The sequence below is a fragment of the Fundulus heteroclitus genome, chromosome 21 (genome assembly GCF_011125445.2).
Source record: "Fundulus heteroclitus isolate FHET01 chromosome 21, MU-UCD_Fhet_4.1, whole genome shotgun sequence".
NCBI lineage: Eukaryota > Metazoa > Chordata > Actinopteri > Cyprinodontiformes > Fundulidae > Fundulus > Fundulus heteroclitus.
Genome location: NC_046381.1, coordinates 40218747 through 40237944, shown reverse-complemented (window position 1 = coordinate 40237944; position 19198 = coordinate 40218747). Strand labels below are relative to the sequence as shown.

At 41.6% G+C, this 19198-nt stretch overlaps 1 protein-coding gene across 2 annotated transcripts in view; it reads left to right on the top strand.

Annotated features, from left to right (window-relative positions):
* Window positions 1–19198, top strand: part of pld1b (phospholipase D1b) — a 63296-nt gene that overhangs the window by 27784 nt on the left and 16314 nt on the right. For both annotated transcript variants that reach the window (XM_036124958.1, XM_036124957.1), the window contains exons 2-14: window positions 6738–6899; window positions 6974–7137; window positions 9521–9663; window positions 9749–9860; window positions 9945–10010; window positions 10284–10342; window positions 11868–11960; window positions 13545–13697; window positions 15108–15257; window positions 16761–16844; window positions 18091–18172; window positions 18324–18434; window positions 18515–18697. In XM_036124958.1, the coding sequence (XP_035980851.1) occupies window positions 6770–6899; window positions 6974–7137; window positions 9521–9663; window positions 9749–9860; window positions 9945–10010; window positions 10284–10342; window positions 11868–11960; window positions 13545–13697; window positions 15108–15257; window positions 16761–16844; window positions 18091–18172; window positions 18324–18434; window positions 18515–18697 (1530 nt within the window). In that variant the 5' untranslated portion in view covers window positions 6738–6769. The remainder of the gene's footprint in view (window positions 1–6737; window positions 6900–6973; window positions 7138–9520; window positions 9664–9748; window positions 9861–9944; window positions 10011–10283; window positions 10343–11867; window positions 11961–13544; window positions 13698–15107; window positions 15258–16760; window positions 16845–18090; window positions 18173–18323; window positions 18435–18514; window positions 18698–19198) is intronic.

Here is a 19198-nt window from a genome sequence, read left to right as displayed (position 1 = left end):
TGGCTTCGGTTCTGAGCCGGTTCTGCTGCATTTTCACATTTCTGCTCCCGTAAAGAACGGGAATGAGCGCCGTCTTCCATTCAGAGCGGTCCGACTGCAGAATATCAACGGAACATGTCTGAAATGTTTGAAACGTGGTTGTTTGTCCTTTGAGGCGCAGAACTTCAGGGGTTTGGAGGTCTGAGCTGCCGCCAGTTTGGGATCTTTAGATCCTCTGCAGATGTTAAAATAAATGTTTATATCTTTGCTCCAAATGTCTGAGGAGATTAACGTCAGTGCCTACCTACGGATAAAATCAATACGTTGACTGTTTACTGCCCAGAAAGTTAGAATGGTGAACGAGCTGCAATTAAATATCATTTCACTGATTTCAGAAAATGAAACTCGTTTATTTTACAGAATCATCACATAGAGACGTTTCAAGGCTTCATTCCTTGTAATTGATGATTATGGCTTACAGAGCATGAAAACACAAAACTAAGAGTTCTATGAACAAGAATGTTTGTTTAAGAGTTACATCCTAATCAAAAACAGAGGCTCAGTAAATACAGGTTTCCTGAGCCTCTAAACTACGTGTGTCAAACTCGAGGCCCGCGGGCCGAATACGGCCCGTCAAGGCAATTTATCCGGCCCTCAAGAGCCAAAAAAGGCACATAATATCATAAAGTAGAGGCACATCTCCTTTATAGTGAATAAAGTGGCTAAAACTGAGCCTCATGTAGTGAATGTTGATTCAGTTTTCCCACAACACATTAAAAGAACCCAGAAATGTCCAAAAAGAGAAGAAGTGATGCAGAATGATGAGTTTAAAGTGTAATACACCTCAATATCAACTTTCTTTGCAGATAAACTGTATAAACTGGGCCTACAGTGCTACTTTATGTTACTGTGATTATTTTATATTTCTGTGTGAAATTATGAATTATGATGTCATTACAAGGGCCGGTTGAACGAGTATGAATGATACTTTTTAATCCCCAGAACAGAAATGAGTCTGACGCCCTGATCTAAATGGTCTGGGTCTGGGTCAGCGGGCGGCACCAGAACACCGCAGTCTGGACAGAGATCCAGAAGATGGACATCAGTAGGAAAGCAGGTTGTTCACAGAAGGCGGGATCCAAGCATATTCATGGAAAGTTAAGTGGAAGGAAGAAGTTCAATAGAAAAAAGACGGACCATCAGCCTGGAGAGGATTGTGAAGTGAAACCAGTGAAGAATCTGAGAACCAGAACCAACGGCGCTTTAAGTCCAGATTAAAGTTTCCACAGTCTGATTATTTAGGGCGCCATGCCATCTGCTGGTTCTGGTCCACCGGGTTTTTTAGAACCCAAAGTCAACGCAGATGTCTACCAGAACATTTTGGAGCATTTCATGCTTCCTTCAGCTAAAAAAGCTTTATGGAGTTTATTCCTCAGCAGGACTCGGTACCGGCCCACACAGCCAAAGGTACCAACAGCTGGTCCAGTGACCCTGGTGGTTCTGTGCTCGACTGGCCAGAGAACCTATGGCTTAAATGTCCAGAGGAACATGAAGGAGCAATCAGAGGAATCTGGACCTCCTGAAGATCTCAGCAGAACCTCCTCCATGCCACGTTGACCCGGTGCTGAGTGAGCAGAAACAGACGATTCTGTTTAAAAACGTCCGGTTACTGATCCGATGGGACGTTTAAATGTTGGGTTTTTATTCTGAGTAGCCAGAATAACCCAGATTACAGGAATGGAGGCTGAAACGTTTCTGTGAGTCTGGCTGTCTGACATCAGTGGGTCACACGGTCCGGGTCGGTACGTGTCGGTCCGGCAAGTCCTGCTTTAGCACAACTACCATTACAGAGATTTAAATGATCCTACATTCTAATTCAGGGTTTTTTCCACCAGCAGGTTGCAGAACCAGTTCTGAACCGGTTCTATAGATAAACAGGTTTAGTTTTCCTGAGAGCCGCCCTCATTGCACCACCTACAGCGGCGCTGCGTTCACAAAAGAACCCTCCCTGGTTTGTTCTGACCCGGCTCACGCTCTTCCTCACATTATCTCAGATTTCCTCACATTTCTGAACCACATTTGGAGTTTTATGAGCAACGTTCCCATCTTTGATTTTACTAATGCCGTTCTTGCAAAAACGGATGTAAAAATAAGTAAAATGTTCTTAAAATGTGTATTTATCCTTGATTTGAGCAGGTAAATAAGATTATTTGCCAATGGAATGAGTATTTTGACCCCTAAAATAAGATAATTAGACATCCTGCACTTGAAATGAGATGATGGAGATGAGTTGTTCCTATTTTAAGTGCAAAAGTCTTAATCGATTGGCAGATCATTTTATTAATCTGCTCAAATCAAGGACAGATCCACTCATTTTAAGAAAATATTACTCATTTTACTGCAGTGTGCCTCCATCTCCAGTCCAGATGGTTCTTCCCTCTAATCCAGCACAACATCTGGGCCTCAGTCACAGAAACTTAAAGAACCGGTGTTAGAAACCGTAGTGATGTACTGTCAGTAATCCAAATAAAAATGATTAAACTCAGTTTAAGTGGAACCAATTAGCAGCAGCAGCCATCCTAACACCATGTAAGACCTTATGTGTGCATGTTTAGTATGTTTTTAACTTTTTTATTAACCTTTTCTTGTTTTAACCTGTTTGGTCACCTATGAGGTTTTTAAAATGTGCTTTAGAAATAAATTTGATTGGTTCAATTTATAATTACATCTTCAGGTTCTGACCCTTTTTATTCCCCATCAGAACCGTTATATTTTACAGCAGGTTTCATGAGTTGGTTGCTGCAGAAACAAATTAATTATATATTGTGAATTATTGTTTTTTCCCACTGATTATTGGTGTTGAATGAGCAGCGTCTCATGAACCTTCGTCCCCTCGGTGGCGTTTTTATGAGCAACCAGGGAACCTTCAGCCTTCGGCTTAATCCCTCAGTCACAGGGAAGATGAGGCTGTTGCATTCATGACGTTTTAACTCTGGGATCGTTTCCTGGCTCTTCTAAGAGCTGCAGGGTTCACCCCGGCATGAATTAAAAAATCTCCACTACAGTATCATGGTTTTTACCTCCTCTGATTTTTTTTTTCTGGTCACTCCTAAATGTTTCAGATCATCAGACTTATTTTAAAAAATGCAAACATAATCTGAGGGAATTTAAAAAAGCTGTTTTCTACTAGCGGTTCCTCCTAATCAGGTGAAACAAAGCTCCAACCTGGCTCTTTATAAACTCTTCATCATTGCTTCATCACGTTGATCTGGACGAGGCGTTGGTCTCTTGGGTCTCTTTCATGTTTTTTCTCCGTTTATGGATAAAGGTTCTCTGGTTCTTCAAAGTCCCAAAGCCTTATAAAATGCATTTGTAACCTTTTCCAGACTAATAGATGCCTAAGACTTTGTTTTTCATCTGTTTTCCTACTGATTGGGGCGTGGCATGTGCTGTTTATGAGATCTGGCCTACTTCATGTCGCCAGACGGGTTCGATTGAAGAGATTAATTTACAGGTCGTAGAAAAATCAGGTCTCAGCAGTTAGTGAAGCTCAAAACAAGCTGTTTAGTTGTTTTACTTTTCTGAATATTTAATATAAATGATTTGTATTCTTCCCATTTTGTTGACTAAATGATATTTAAACGTAGTAAACTCTGTACGCTGCTGTAGGAAAAGTGTCTTTATTTTCTACAGCGTGTCCTTCTAAGACGTCTGATAACTAAAACCCGTTAAAGGCGACTCATTTTTTTTTTTTTTTTGCCACTGAATTAAACCTTGTGTCGGTTCGCTGATCCTGACCGCTGCTGTTTTCTGTGTTCTGGCAGCAGCTGAGCTGACTGGCTTTTTGTTTAACGTTTGCAGATGTTTGCCGAGCATTTAGTCGGTTTTTTAGCTCCGTACGTCGTCCCTGATTCTGCTCAGACATGTTCTGCGACGGTTTCACAGCTTTGTGCTCCGTTTGTCTCGTTCTAGCATGAATGTGAGGATTTGTGGATAAAACGCCGTTGTGACTCCTGTGTGTTCTGGTTTCTGTGGTTTTGTGCTTTGTTGACTGTTTCTGTAGGAGGAAGTGGAAGCAGACAGACCGCAGTAACAAACCACGATTTTACTTTCTGTGGAACCCAAAAATAAATGTGCACTGCAGCTCAGTGCATCAAGTTTTAATTTTTTACTGGGGTGCTTGTAGGTTGCATTAGCGGGCGTCATTGGGCGAGAAGCGGGTCGTACCTGGACCTAATGACTGAATTTAACCTGCTGGAGGTTTTCACTAAATTCCCTCTTACAGGAGGGTTTATTGTTCTGTTTATCTGCCGGAATAAATAATAATTAAAAAAACAGGCTGGATATATTTTCAGCTTTTTGTGTGTTTTTGTTAGTTGAAGGGAAAAAACACTGAAATCATTGTTCCATCAATTAGACTTGCTCTGATGTAGAAACACGTAGACCAGGGATGTCAGACCCGTTTCTATATGGGGTCACTTTGGCGTCATGAAGTTATTAAAAGGGCCAGTTGCATCTGTATAGATGATACTTTTGACTTTATAATTTCATTTAAGTTCACATAAAAATGTAAAAAAACTTTCACAGTAACATAGAAGTAGCACCTTAGGCCCAGTTTATACAGTTTATCTGCAAAATAAGTTGATATTGGGGTGAGTTACACTTTAAACTCATCATTCTGCATCACTTCTTCTCTTTTTGGATATTTCTGGGTTGTTTTAATGTGTTGTGGGAAAACTGACATCTAGTGGCAAATAAAGAAAATCAACATTTGCTGCAGGAGGCTCAGTTTTAGCCACTTTATACACTTTAAAAGCATATATGCCTCTATTTGATGACATGATCTGCCTTTTTTGGCTCCTGAGGGCCGGAGAAATTGCCTTAACGGGCCGGATTCGGCCCCCGGGTCTCGAGTTTGACACCAGTGATGTAGAAACTCACTGAGTTTGTTAGAAGCAGCTACAGCACACTGTCACAAGTAAAATGTTGTTGAAATGAGTGTATTTTCCTTTATTTTAGCAGCCAAATAAGACTGTTTGCCAATGGAATAAGATTTCTGCACTTAAAATAGGAACAACTCATCTCCATCATCTAATTTCTAGTGCAGGATATCTAATTTTCTTATTGTAGGGGTAAAAACACTAATTTCACTGGCAAATGGTCTCCAATTAGCTGCTCAAATCAAGGGGAAAAAACTAATTTCAAGAAAATTTTACTTACTTTTGGTTCCCTTTTTGCACTGTGAAGGTTTATCCAAAAAAATCACATTCGAGAGAGGTGGGATTAAAGCCCAAACGTTTAAAATCGTGAAATGGCTACAAAACCAGGTTTATTGATTAAACAGCTTCTTATGGAAATAAAATGATTATTATTATGGAAAAGGTTCTGGATTTTACCCGTTCCTCTTTGTGTAGCCATCTTTCGCCCTCCTCATCTCAGACGCGACACTAATCCAGACATGCTGGGATTAGCAGAGAAGCACTGAATTCACTGTAAACACATTCCTTTATAACATGGATGTTTGATGGAGGAAAAAAAAAAAAACGGGTCATAATGTGCGTGTGAGCTCAGTCATGAACGAAGAGGATTGACTCGAGGGATTTTCACTGAAAACTGACCCAGAAACATGAACATGAGGAAACATGAATTAACGTATCACCTCAGCCTGGATTACACAGATTAGCAGCCCTACTGCCGGCGTGGAAAAGATAAATTCATCTTTTATCGCATCAGAAAAACCTCCCACTGAAATTTATCTGAAAATGACAGCATTTTACTCCAGTTCATGTCGCAGTAGGGAAAAAAAACTCATTCTAAAAATGTCTTTTACATGAAAGTATCTGTAGGTTTTGGATTATTATACTCATGAAAGACCTGTTTTTAAAAAACGACCAGTTTTATGTTTAAATATTATGATATTTTAACAGTTCCTTAGGCCTCTGGAAGATGAGGAAGGGATAACGCCAGATGAGGAGTTCATTATCAGAATTAACAGACGATGTGGAGACGTGAACCGTCTGAACCAAAGTCCATTAACTTCTGATAATGGACGCCTCGTCAGGCATTATCCCGCTTATACCCTGGTTACTTATGAAATAAATAAAGATTAAATCAATTATTTATACTTTAATGTTTATTTTTCAGTGTTCAGGGTTTTTTATATACAAAAAGCGGCTGAGAAATATTTAATATCTGACATTGAGGCGGTAACCAGCGTCGCCGTTAGCCGCTAAAGAGATCCGTACCCTCAGCCCTTCTGAGCATGTGCAAACAGAATGACTTCCCGGAAGGCAATTTTTCGTTTTCTTATTTGATCTTATTTGATCTTATTTGATCTTATTGTGTGTGTTGTTGTATTTCGTTGTAATTGTGTGAATATTGCACGATTTAAAGAGAATTGCAAAAGTACAGAAAAAAAATGGTTAAATCGCATTTCAATGGAGGCTTTGACTGCTCTGAGCATGTGCAATGATCACATCACACAGAGCAAAAATTGAAATTCCTTTGAATGTTATTTTCTACGTACGGAACTGTGCATTCCGACAGTGTTGATCAAAGAATGGATCTGTTTGCAGTCTTTTGTCACCTGCAGTAATGTTTATGCCAGAAATTAACGATGTGGCCGTCGTAACGAGGTTTACCTGCCTGGTCACACTTTAGCATGCGTAGAAATATGAAGTCTTTGTGTTATTCTGCTGAGAGTCCATCGTGTCGGCACTAAAACTAACCTCCGCCACCACCTTTACCTGTCTCTCCAGGTGAGCCCTGGGCTCCAGACTAAGAGTTAGCCATGCTGCGCCAGTCGGAGCCGACCTCCAGTACCCTGCACCTGGTAGCCAATGACATGAGCAGCATCATGCAGCGGCTGGACGCTAAAGACCTGGACATGGGAGACAACGTCTTCGACACGACGGATGGAGGTGCCCGCCTGCGTTGACACAGGTGTTCTCTTCACCCGCTGTCGGGTTGTGACGGTTTTATGTTTTCCTCGCAGGCGACCGGTTGCCCTTCACAACGATTTACAAGCTGGTGGGTTTCAAGGAGCCCGAAGCCGTCATCTTCCTGTCTTCTCCCATCACCGCCAAAATCTTGGATGTGGAGCGATGCACGACGACCGAGGACCGCTTCAAACGTTTGGGGCAGAGGAGCGTCAACAAGGTGGGTCCATGTCGATGTTCCACCTGGTCACAGGTCATAACCGAGGAGTTATGTCTGATACGATGAAGGGTAAATGGTCAATGATGCGTCTGGTGTCGGGATGCAGATATTGGTTTAAGCTATTTAACCTACGGCTGGACGATATAGAAATAAAGCATATCGATAAAATAGAAATCATATTGATCGACATCAATAATTATCGAAATAAATCAAAATATACATTTTATGTGCATCCCTGGCCATTTCATGCTGCTGTTGCTCAATTATCTATTTTTAAATAAATGGATTCAAACATTAGTTTTAAACTGTAAGTGTTAAGAAAGAAAAGAACAACATGTGGTCTCTGAACTCTGAAGGTTTATGAAGCTTTCCTGGGTTTCTGATTGGTTGGGAGGATGTAATGACTGTAGTATTAATCTGAATCAGAATCAGAAATACTTTAATAATCCCAGGGGGAAATTGCTGTTTCAGTACAATCGCCATAACATGAACAAACATCACAAACATTTCAGGGGGAGACGATTTACTGTGGCCTTGCTGCCAAGGAACCGCCTTACACGGTGCCCACATGGCGCTGCCATTACTCTGTGAAAAGATAGAGGCAACAAAAAGGAAGGTGGGAGGGAAAAAAACCTAACTCATAATTTATCCTATAACAGGATACAGTTTGAGATATCAAAAACCTCAAAAGGTTGCACAAAAAGCACAAATAAGACGAGACACATATAAGCAGAAGGTAAACATTTGAGATGAGTCGCATGTACGTTCATCAGTTTATATGAGCATCAGTTATGTGTGTCTGTTTGGGTGAAAATGTTTATATTTCCGTGAACACTCTGCAGAGGCCATTGTCCTTGATGTTATCAGCCGGCCAACAGTTCAGAAAGCATCCGCTGATGTCAGCAGGGGAGGAGGGAGCAGGGTATAGTTCTGAGCATTCTCCGCCATAACAATCCAGGAGTTGAGATAGGGAAGGCATAATCCAAATATGTTATTTGTTATGAGACAAGCTGCACTGACTTTCCTGTCAGCTTTAAGTCATTGCTGGCTCCAAATGGTGAAATCCAATTTTCTGAATTGTTGGGCTTTTCCGCACTTCACTTCCAGATTTTATCCCATCACCCCTTTGAGTTCAACCACCGAAGCCAGTCTGTGTTCCAGCACAGCCAGCTTTCGGCTCTGCTCCTCCACCTTCCAGATCTGTCTGTTCACAGCCTTAGTGAGCGCCTCATGCAGCCGGCAGCCTGATCAAGGCCAAATGGCTACCGACATCCGCTGTATTTGCTGATAGATCAAAATCCACCAAATCCAATAAGTAGAAATCCAAGTATCCTGAATCCAAATATGCAAACATGTCCAGGAATGACAAAGTCGAAAGACACACCTACATGATGGGCTAGAATGCTAGAATGTTCTTTTACTGAACTTTTTATTGACCCCTGTTTTTTTTTTTATTATATTGAACCACACGTCTATCGATCGATATACATTGTTACTGAATTATCGTCCAGCCCTAATTTGACTGCTTAAAAATCCTTAAAGCTATAGTCAGTAATCCTGTTCAGAAACACTTTTTGTTACCTTGGGTAAAATGGTCCTTCCATCCTGAATGTAGTTAATACATTATGTATTAAGGCTAAACAAATGAAATCTCTGTAAGAGATGCAGGCCTGTAAAACCTCTGACCATTAAATAGTTTCCCTCTGGGATTATTAAAGTATTTCTGATTCTGATTGCCTGCCGCTTGGTCTGAATGGAAGGGATTGGTCAGAGTTTTCTTCCTGCTTTCAATGCCCTCTGTCCCTCAAGTTCTGGAGGAATCAGCTTATCTCGTGGTTTTCCCGCATGCCATTGTTCTGACGGGCTCACGTAACGCCAGTGTGCTGCTCGTCTCACTTTCTGGCTGCACATGTGCACTTCTCCTGTTTCTGTATCTGGTTAGCCTAGCGGTTAGCTTAGCGGTTAGCTTCGGTGTTAGCATGCGCAGTAATTCAAAAAGGGACTTACGGAAAATTTCCAGAAAAATCGCAAAGTCTACCTTTAAATTGATATGGGAAATAAAGAAAATCACACAAAAAGAGGAAATAAGGGCTAGAGAAGGGCTGCTTTACTGAATTTCTCTATTTTCTTTTTAAATGTTTTCTTCGCCTTTGAAGTTTTACAGCTTTAACTTAGAAACAAATGGCCTCGACGATATAAACTGAAGTAAGACTTACAGAGTTTTTACCTTATAGGCTGAAACACCCAACTGTGACCAAAGAAAATCCACCCTTGCTAATAAGCGATAATAGCTTCAGTACTTTTAGCGCTGTCCGTATGTGTGGCAGCCATATTGAATACTAGACTGCTGAGACCTGAAGTCTGGTTGCCGTCTCGCGTGCAGGTGATGCCGGCTCTGTACACGATCGAGCTGAAACACGGGGAGTTTACCTGGCAGGTGAAGAAGAAGGAGAAGCACTTCATGGAGCTCCACAGAGACCTGAAGTTGTACAAGACGCGCAGGCGGCTCCATCTGCCGTCACGAGGGTAATTTCTGCTCCACCCTTTGACGCCGCTCCTGGAATTTCAACCAGCAACCCCCTGGCTCACGTGAACAAGTGTTGTTTTGCAGAAATACGATAATGAGAAAGACTATGCCAAAGATGGAGAAGGTGCAGATTCCAGACCTCCGCCGTGAAGAAGAGACGAGCCAATCAGGAAGAGGCATAGTGTCCAGCCGCAAGGTTCCCGCCCCAGCCGAGTTTTCATTGGTTAATTTTTCTTAATAAGCAGGTTTCATTAAGTGGTGCTGTGTGTTCCTGTTTCAGACACAACTGGAGGATTACCTGAACGCCATGCTGAGGATGCCGCTGTACAGGAGCTACCACGCCACCGTAAGCACAGCACTGTCACTTTAAACGTTTTCATCAAGCAGTTTTTAAAACCTTTAAACCTTCAGTTTAAACTTGCTGTGACTTTAAATCTCTTTTTTTCTCACCCACACGTTTCACTCTCTGAGAATCTGTCTCTGTAGTGATGATATTAATAAAATTTCACCGTATATTTTAGACCTGGGCAGAGACGGCTGCTTTCGCTCTAAGAAATATGTGGTTTCAGGACCGCCTCCCTGTTTGGTTTCACTGGAAATGTTTTCTTCTGTTTTTCAGAGGGAGTTCATCGATGTTAGCCAGCTGTCCTTCATTCATGATTTGGGACCAAAAGGCTTGTAAGTTGACTTGCTTTTATGAAAAGAAATCCCAATTTACAGTTCTATTAGGCTGTAATTCTGCATATTTACAGGGTTTTCGCTACGTGTAATTGTGGCGCAGCGTCACACCAAAATAAAACCTGCCACACCTTCAGAATGAAGTTTTAAAACAAAAAGTTAAAATAATGTAAAGTGTATGAGATATATACCCTATATTATGTATAGCCTATATTTGCGCACTTAGACTAGCCATAATCCGAGTTTGAAATGAATTAAAATCTGAAAAACCAACTTCACCTGCTTCTTCCTATCAGGCTGCTGCGCTGCTCTCACCATTTTTATGAACTTTTTTGAAAAGCGGTGGTTTCTGTGACATAAATGTAACTTTTAAAAAGTTTTTAGGTGAGAAATTAGCTATGTGAACCAGAAATATCTGTTTGTTAACATATCTCTTAATTTAAAAAAAAAGCTCTGACCCTAGCTGGTAGTTGGCGCTCGCTATGCCGAGACAGAACGCCTTTCTCCCGACACGTTGCCTTCCAACTCCTGTTGACTTTGAGAAATAATTCAGATATCTAATGTCAATGTTTGGTTAGTTCATTGTTATTATTATTCTCTACAAATAAACTGATTTAAGCTATAGGGTTAGTGTTTAAGCTGGAATTACACAAATATTTGTCATCAATGAATCTTAGTTTAGTGGTATTTTTCTATACTAACATAAAATGAAACATTTGGCTTATTAATAAATGAGATGAGCCATCATGAATATGGAAAGGGAAAAATAAAAACTTTATACAGTTATTTACAGAGGAGACAGCAGGATTAACCTTCAGGCTCTGTTGCTTTGACTTCACAGCTGCACTTTAGATCTAAATGCAGATAATTTTGCTGCTCTGAATGTTTTTTTGCATTTTGATGGTCTGCTTACAGTCTGGTTACCAGAACGAGTGAACAACTGTAACTTCTTCCCCAGTTTTGTTATGATGATTTTTATAAGGAACCGTCTGGATGTTTAAGGAGGAACCACAGCGGACGTGTTCTAAGTTAGCATACGCACGTCCTGCACTTAGGCTAGCTTTTTATTATAATCGGTCAATAAATGTACACTAGAAGCATAACACGATGCCTGAATTGGATAGAAGATCTAAATGAGATTATCTGCAATTTTGCAATTAAAATAGGAACGACTCATCTCCTTCATCTTATTTCACGTGCAGTTTATCTAAATATCTTATTTTAGGGATCAAAATACTGATTCCATTGGTAAATAATCTTATTTACCTGCTCAAAGACAAATGCACTAATTTTAAGAAGGTTTCACTTTGATTTAGTTCTTTTTGCAGTGTTGAATAACATTGTTGTAAAAACAGGTTTCATTGATAGAAATTAAACATTAAGTTTTTGCAGATTTTGCAGCAATTTGAATATAAATAATAAGAAAAATTAATGTTTCTGATTAAAATCTTTACATTTTCAGTGCCCAGTTCTTTTAAAAAGCAGAAAAACTTCAGTTTCTCTGATGCTTTGCTGATGCTTCCAGGGAAGGAATGGTGCAGAAGCGTTCCGGCGGCCATCGAATCCCCGGCTTGAACTGCTGCGGTCGGAGCAGAATGTGCTACCGCTGGTCCAAACGGTCAGTGCAAACACGCAGACAGACAAAGTGATGCCATGGGTTTAAATAAGCCTGCAGACTGTTTGTCAGAGCATCTCTGCAGACAATGCAAGCCTTTACTCCAGGTCAGAGTGGTTTTGCCTGCACACACAGAACCATGCAGCTGATTTTATTAAATAACCAGAGTTTGAGACGACAAACAGACCTGGAATGAGCAGTCCCACATATATAATTACCACCTCTGACACGGCAGCAGCTCGTTCTTCTACAAACAAACGTCTGAAATGGTCAGATTCTTACAAGATGCTGGAGCATAACCGGGTTAGATGTTCCGATGAACTAACATGTTCTGATAACAACCAGACTGTTAATCTTAGTTAAGTATCATTTAGTTACAATGCTTAAATAAGAAGTTATATTGTAGTTCTGCTTTTTCAGACACCTTACATCAAATATTGTTTTAAATCCCACGATTGCATAAAATCCTCCATGTTCTTTATACCTTTCAGAGTGAAAATGTGAGAAAACAACAAAAAACTCTGACTGATACTGACGACTATAAATACTGACGACTCGGCGTGTTGTGCAGCTCTAGGGTTGATCCAGAACATGAAGGAGGGACTGCCTGGTCCTTCTAGGCTTGGAAAGCAGCGGGAACCCCAGGATGAACTGCAGAGTGTTGGGGGGGGGGGGGGGGGGGGGGTTATGGGCAGGTTGGATTAGAAGATGGATGGACAGATGGATCCCCGACCAAAGTTCTGTCCAAAGACACTGACTTGACCCAGTTAGCTTACCGTCCTACCCCAGACGGTTCTGGTTGGGGACAATAAATCCAGGCGCACCAACCACTTCCTGTTAGCGGTCCAGTTCTTAATGTCCAGGACCTTTAGGCCTTCCCAAGATTCTTTAACGTCGCAGCGTGTTACTGTGATCTTTTCAGGACATCCTCCACTGTAGAGTGGACAATAATCATGTGTACAGCTTTTTATTCCCACATTAGAGCGTAAAAAAGATGATAGATAAATAAATCAGAGTCCGAGGGCTTTTAATATCAGTCCCTTCACCGGTGGTATGAGCCATGTTGCATAGATTAGTCCGTCCTTCATAAATCACAAGTAGTGAGGTAATAAGGTGCTTTTGTGCAGTGATTATAAGGCTTTATTTCCTGGAGAGCAATTATAAGAGTACTCCCAATCAGATCTTTGAAATTCTTCCACTGACTCAACTTAAAGAGACTTCCTGACCACGTATCTTAGTGATCCAGACCTTACAGTCACCCTGCAGTCCCACAAAAACAACCAAGCCATGTGACTCGAAAGGGATCATGATCCTGTGAGTGTGATTTTAGCGTTAGACGCAGGTTAGCATGGGCTAACATCCACGCTAACATCTGGAACGAGGTCAGAGGTCGGGTCGGCCCCATTGCTGGGTCCCTGGTTTCCTCCTTTGGTCATGATGAGTTTAATTTGCAGCCTTCTGCGTTTTCTACCTGTTGCTTTGCTGGAGTGTCGTGGTTTGATTGTAGCTGAAGACCTGGATGACGTTTTCCTTAATTAGAGGAAGAAACTTTCATTATTAAAGCGATTTTTCTCCGTCTGTGCTCAGCTGGCTGGTGGTGAAGGACTCCTTCCTGATGTACATAAAGCCAGACTCCGGCGCCGTCTCCTTTGTGATGCTTTTCGACAAAAAGTTCAACGTCAAGCTGGACTCCAAGGAGACGGAAACCAGACACGGCCTCCGCATCGACAGCCTGTCCAGGTCTGTAAATCCTTTCTGTTAAAAGACATCCTGGTAAACACATTTGTAGACATTCTGTAGACATCCTGGTAAACACATTTCTGCCTGTAAACCTTCCATTGGAGCATCATAATCATCTGCAGCGCTTTTTAATTTAATCCGTTTCATCAATTATCGTTAAGTGGCGCCGTCACACCATCAGGTGCAGCTTTTTCTGGGGGTTCCTTTTCCATTTTAACTATTTTTTTTTTTTTTATTTAATATGGAGCATCACATACAAACCAGATGCAATGCTTGAGTGGATTAGCACATGTGCTAATTTTCAACACCAATCTATAGGAAGCTTTTACAAAAAGTTGATATTGCACAGCTAAGTATAAATAATTATATAGCAGACAATTTAATATGCATAAAGTCTGAGAGTTTCTGACACATTCCCAACTTTTCCTTTATCTCTTGTAAAGGTAACAGCCCGATTTATCCCTAAACCTCGATGTGCTGCTCAGTTGCAGCGTCCGCCACAGCGCCCTCTAGTGGTGGGATTTCTGGATCTGGCTTTTAAAGCCGGGCGTATGCTCTGAGTTTTTGTCCTTTTTGGGCCGATTCTTCAGTCATGTGAGAAATGTTTGGATTAGGCTGAGTTTTCAGCTGCATTGTGCGTCGTTTAGCATCCAGGGGGCAGCAGAGCTACGAGCCGATTTCCCCCAACCTCACACACTGAGCATGTGCAAACAAGGGAATTCTTCTTCTACTCAGACAAAAAAACAGGAGAGGAGAGAAGCATGGTGGCGTTACGTGTGACATGGAGTAAAACTACGGAGGAGAAACTCATAGAATTACCAAGGCAGCGCGTTTCGTTCTAGTGAGCCTCATGTTTAACAGAGAGCATCAACACTTCCGTCTTTTTCTTCTTCTATGGTTTAAGTTTAGCTTTCGGATAGACGAGTCCGACAAGCGCCATCTCTCTAGAGAACTGTGAACTTTCAAACCCCGAGGTTTCATCGTACAGTTTGAGATGTATCTGAGTACGACTGAAAATATCCTACAGTGAACGCCTGCCTTAAGATGAATTTTAGCTCTGAAGTTGAAGCAAAAAAAAAAGGTCTGAGAGGCCTCAGAAACCTCGTAAGTCAATGTAGCGCTGTGTGTCAGAACAAGACCAAAGCGGCGTAAATGTTTCTCATGACCAAACTGTATTAAATACTTCCCAGACCACAACAGGGACAGTTTTTACTGCCTTTTATTGCTCTATATTAATTATAATATTTGATTAAATCAAACAAATCCCAGTCAGTTCTATTCGGTTGCTGTTTGAAATGCCGGGACATTTTGATAAAATCTAATCACCGTCACAAGACTTTAGCGTCCTTTGCTCACCATTTTGGCTCAGAACTCCTTCAAACTGTGTTTTTTTTTTTCTTACCTGTGCAGGGAGTTGGTGCTGAAGTGCTCCAGCTACAGACACGCCCGCTGGTGGGGCCAGTCCATCGAGACGTTCTCCAACAAGTATGGCTCGGCCTTCCTCCAGGACCATCGCTTTGGATCCTTCGCCAGACAGGAGGAGAACATCCCCGCCAAATGGTAACCGTGAAAACCGGCGTGCCCTGCAGCAGCGGTGGCGTTTTTATTAGCGCTTATACCTCTGAGTAAAAGGATTTAGTGTTTAGGAGTCATAAAGAGACGATTGCTAAAGACGACTATAAGGACGTCTGGGATGGATCAGGACTTTGGCACGTTGCCGTCGCTGCTAAAGCGTCTCAGGGTGGATACTTGTGCTCAAAAATAGAAATGGAAACAATCTCTTTTTAAGCAATCTCTCGTGTTTGATGAAATAAAGATGTGTCTGCTGTAAACTGAGCCGGCCAGTGAGGAGAAGTCTAGACGAGGTCCGGTCCAGCTGGCAGAGTCTGTTTTCAGGTCTTGGTGTTCTGTGTTTGTGAGGAAAGACCCACTTTTAGATCTTTATGGTCAAAAAGCGTTAGAAATACGTCTGAGGGGTTTATTTTATGTGTTTCCAACATTTGGTGAGGATAGCAGAGGTTTAAGGGATGCATCCTGTCAGCGAAGGTCCTGACAGAGATGTGCGTCTCGCTGTTGTAACCCGACACAAAGAGAGGGAAAGTGACACTCAGCTGCTCATCGCCCGTCTACCTGCAACTCTATCCTGTCTGTGAGACGACCTGAGAGTGAGACCGTGTGTGTGTCGGTCAGTAAAAGCCTGTTTATACACACCAGCAACAACTCTGTTCAGTTTATTTATAAAGCAACAATTCATGAAACATGTCATTTCAAAGTCAGACTCCATCAGATCCTCCAGGTTGGTGAGAAAGTTTCCTCTCTAAGGAAACCCAGCAGGTTGCATCAAGTCTCTCCAAGCAGCATTCACTCCTCCTGAAAGAGCGTAGAGCCACAGTGGACAGTCGTCTGCTTTGTTGATGGCTTTGCAGCAATCCCTCATACTGAGCATGCATGAAGCGACAGTGGAGAGGAAAACTCCCCTTTAACAGGGAGGAGAACCTCCAGCAGAACCAGGCTCAGTGTGAACGCTCATCTGCCTCCACCCACTGGGGCTTAGAGAAGACAGAGCAGAGACACAGAAAGCTCAGAAGCTCACATTGACCCAGGAGTACTTTCTATGTTAGAGAAGACAGAGCAGAGACACAGAAAGCTCAGAAGCTCACATTGACCCAGGAGTACTTTCTATGGTAGAGAAGACAGAGCAGAGACACAGAAAGCACAGAAGCTCACATTGACCCAGGAGTACTTTCTATGGTAGAGAAGACAGAGCAGAGACAGAAATATGTAGAGGTGATAAAGTCCTGGGTTCAATTCCCAGCTTTAACTTCTGGGCTCATTTCTCGACACGTTGCTTCCATATTTCCACGTAATATTCTTTCATCTGTTGGACAAAGACCTGAACGCTACGATCATACTGGACGTTCTCACACTGTTTATGCTCTTAAAATTGATTTAGTGAGTCAACCAATCGGGTGATAACAAAGTCATGACATCATCAGGGCTTCCTCGTTTCCAAACTGTTTTGCAGCTAATGCCAAACCCTCAGACTGCTTTTGTTTTCTGCAGGTACGTGAACGGTAAAACCTACATGGAGGACGTGGCTGACGCCCTGGAAGAGGCCAGAGAGGAGATCTTCATCACAGACTGGTGGTGAGCGTCACACTTCCTCCCTCAGGCCAAGCTGGCCTTTCAGCTTCAGAGTTGAACGAGTGCGTTCTCTGGGCGGTTCTCTGGTGGGACGGATCGGTTTCAGCGTGACGCTCCACAGAGTCAGAGGTTCAGACTATCGCTCGCGTTCTCACACGTCACGGCTACTAACGAGGAGTTTCTGCTGCGTCTGCAAAAAGAGGCAGCTGTGAGCTGAAATGGAGGGATTTTAATTGGTTTAACGAAGGAAAAATGACAACGTTGCAGATTAATTTGGCCAGAAAAAGGTAGTTTGATGTTAAAAACAATTGTTACAGTTTTTTAGTTTTACAACTTTGAGAAAAAACGAAAGAATGGAACAAATGTAGGAAAAACATGATGAAAGAAAATAAGATCGAAGGAAGAATTAATTCATTTAGTTTCATTTGACTTTAATTTTCTTTCTTTTTATTTTCTTTCTATTTTAGAGTTGGTTTGTTCATTCTTTGATTGTTTTTATTCAACTTTTCTTGATTCATTCTTTGTTTTGCCTTAATTTCTTGTTTTTTATCAGTTAATTTGTGTAATTTTCTTGTTTAGTTAAATATTTTTTATATTGCATTATACTGATTTTTACATATTTTATAATATTTAGTTTTAAATATGATTACATTTAACTTTTCGTATTTATTTCATCATGTTATTTATATTTAGAAAGTTTTCTTATTTTTTTTTCTCATTTATATTTTGTTTTCAACTTTGATTTATCATTATTATTATTATTATTATTATTATTATTATTATTATTATTATTATTATTATTATTAATATTATTATTGTTGTTGTTGTTGTTGTTAATGACCTGTGGAAGAAACTCTAAACAAAAGCGGTTAACTCAAACTCTCATATTTATTACCACAGAGCACAATCTGTACAATCTGTTGTTTTTACTTTATAAACTTTCCTATTAATGTATTTTTTCTTATTTTACATTTTGTTGGTACATTGTTGATGTTCTAAATATAAACCAAAGTTAACTGAATTAAATTGGTTCAGGTTTTAACGCCTGGGAAGAGATATTGGTGAAATAATGAAGAGGAGGTTGCTACAAAAAGTGGAATATAAATTATAAAAAGCTATAGAAATGTGGAAAATTATGGGAAAAACACAGAATCACAAAGCAAGATCAGCAGAAAGAGTGGAAAATTGGTTGAAACTGTAAAAAATGGAAGGCCTACAGGTTTTGGCTCATGTCTGCTTCGTGCTGCAGGTTGAGTCCAGAGATCTTCCTGAAGCGGCCGGTCGTTGAAGGAAACCGATGGCGTCTCGACTGGATCCTGAGGCGCAAAGCGGTGAGCATCAGACATTTAGCCCGTTTTATTAAAGTTAATAAAAACTGCTCTGTGCATGTTTTTACTTGAAGAGGTTCACCTGAGAGGGGCGGCCAAGGAGATAAATTCTGTTTCTGCTTCTGCTTTTAATGGTCTGAATGAAACTTTGCAGCAACAAGGCGTGCGGATATTCGTGATGCTCTACAAGGAGGTGGAGTTGGCTCTGGGGATCAACTCCGGCTACAGCAAGAGGACGCTGCGGCACCTCCACCCCAACATCAAGGTGTGACCCTTTCCCCACCCACAGGTTGGCTCACCTGATCTTCTGCTTCCTGTCTGAACTGCTACATCGTTCATCCTCAGGTGATGCGCCACCCGGACCACGTCTCCTCCGCCGTCTACCTGTGGGCGCACCACGAGAAGATCGTCGTCATCGACCAGTCGGTGGCCTTCGTGGGTGGGATCGACCTGGCGTACGGCCGCTGGGACGACGGCGAACACCGGCTCACGGACATCGGGAGTGTGACGCTTTCCCACTTGGAGCAGGTACTCACAAACAACCACACCTCTGCTCCTACAGAGGCATAAATTACAAAGTAAATGCCCTCTGTCTCTGCGTGAGGCGAGGATTTGAAGTGTCACCGTGAGTTATTCAGGGAATGGTTCGTATCTGTAGCTCTGTTCTGCTGAATGAAGGAGGTCACCATTTATACGGTTATACCCATCTTCTGCTTCGGGTCAAACCTCTGAAACTTTTTAGCAACATTTAGTGATTGTGATGCGTTCATTCTGTGGAAGAAGTGGGACACATTTTCTTTTTGTCCTACTGTTTGAAGTAAACCAGCAACAGACCAGATTATTACACCCTACATACATTCCAAAAAAAGGTAAAAAACAAAGCAACTGGACTTGTTTTCCGTAGTTGAAGACGTTTCGCTTCCTATCCAGGAAGCTTTCTCAATGGCGTAACGCGCACGTGACGTCACCGTCTCAAGAGCAACGCCCCTTTTGCCGCTTAGGTAGGGCATAGAGGTAGAGAACGCCCGT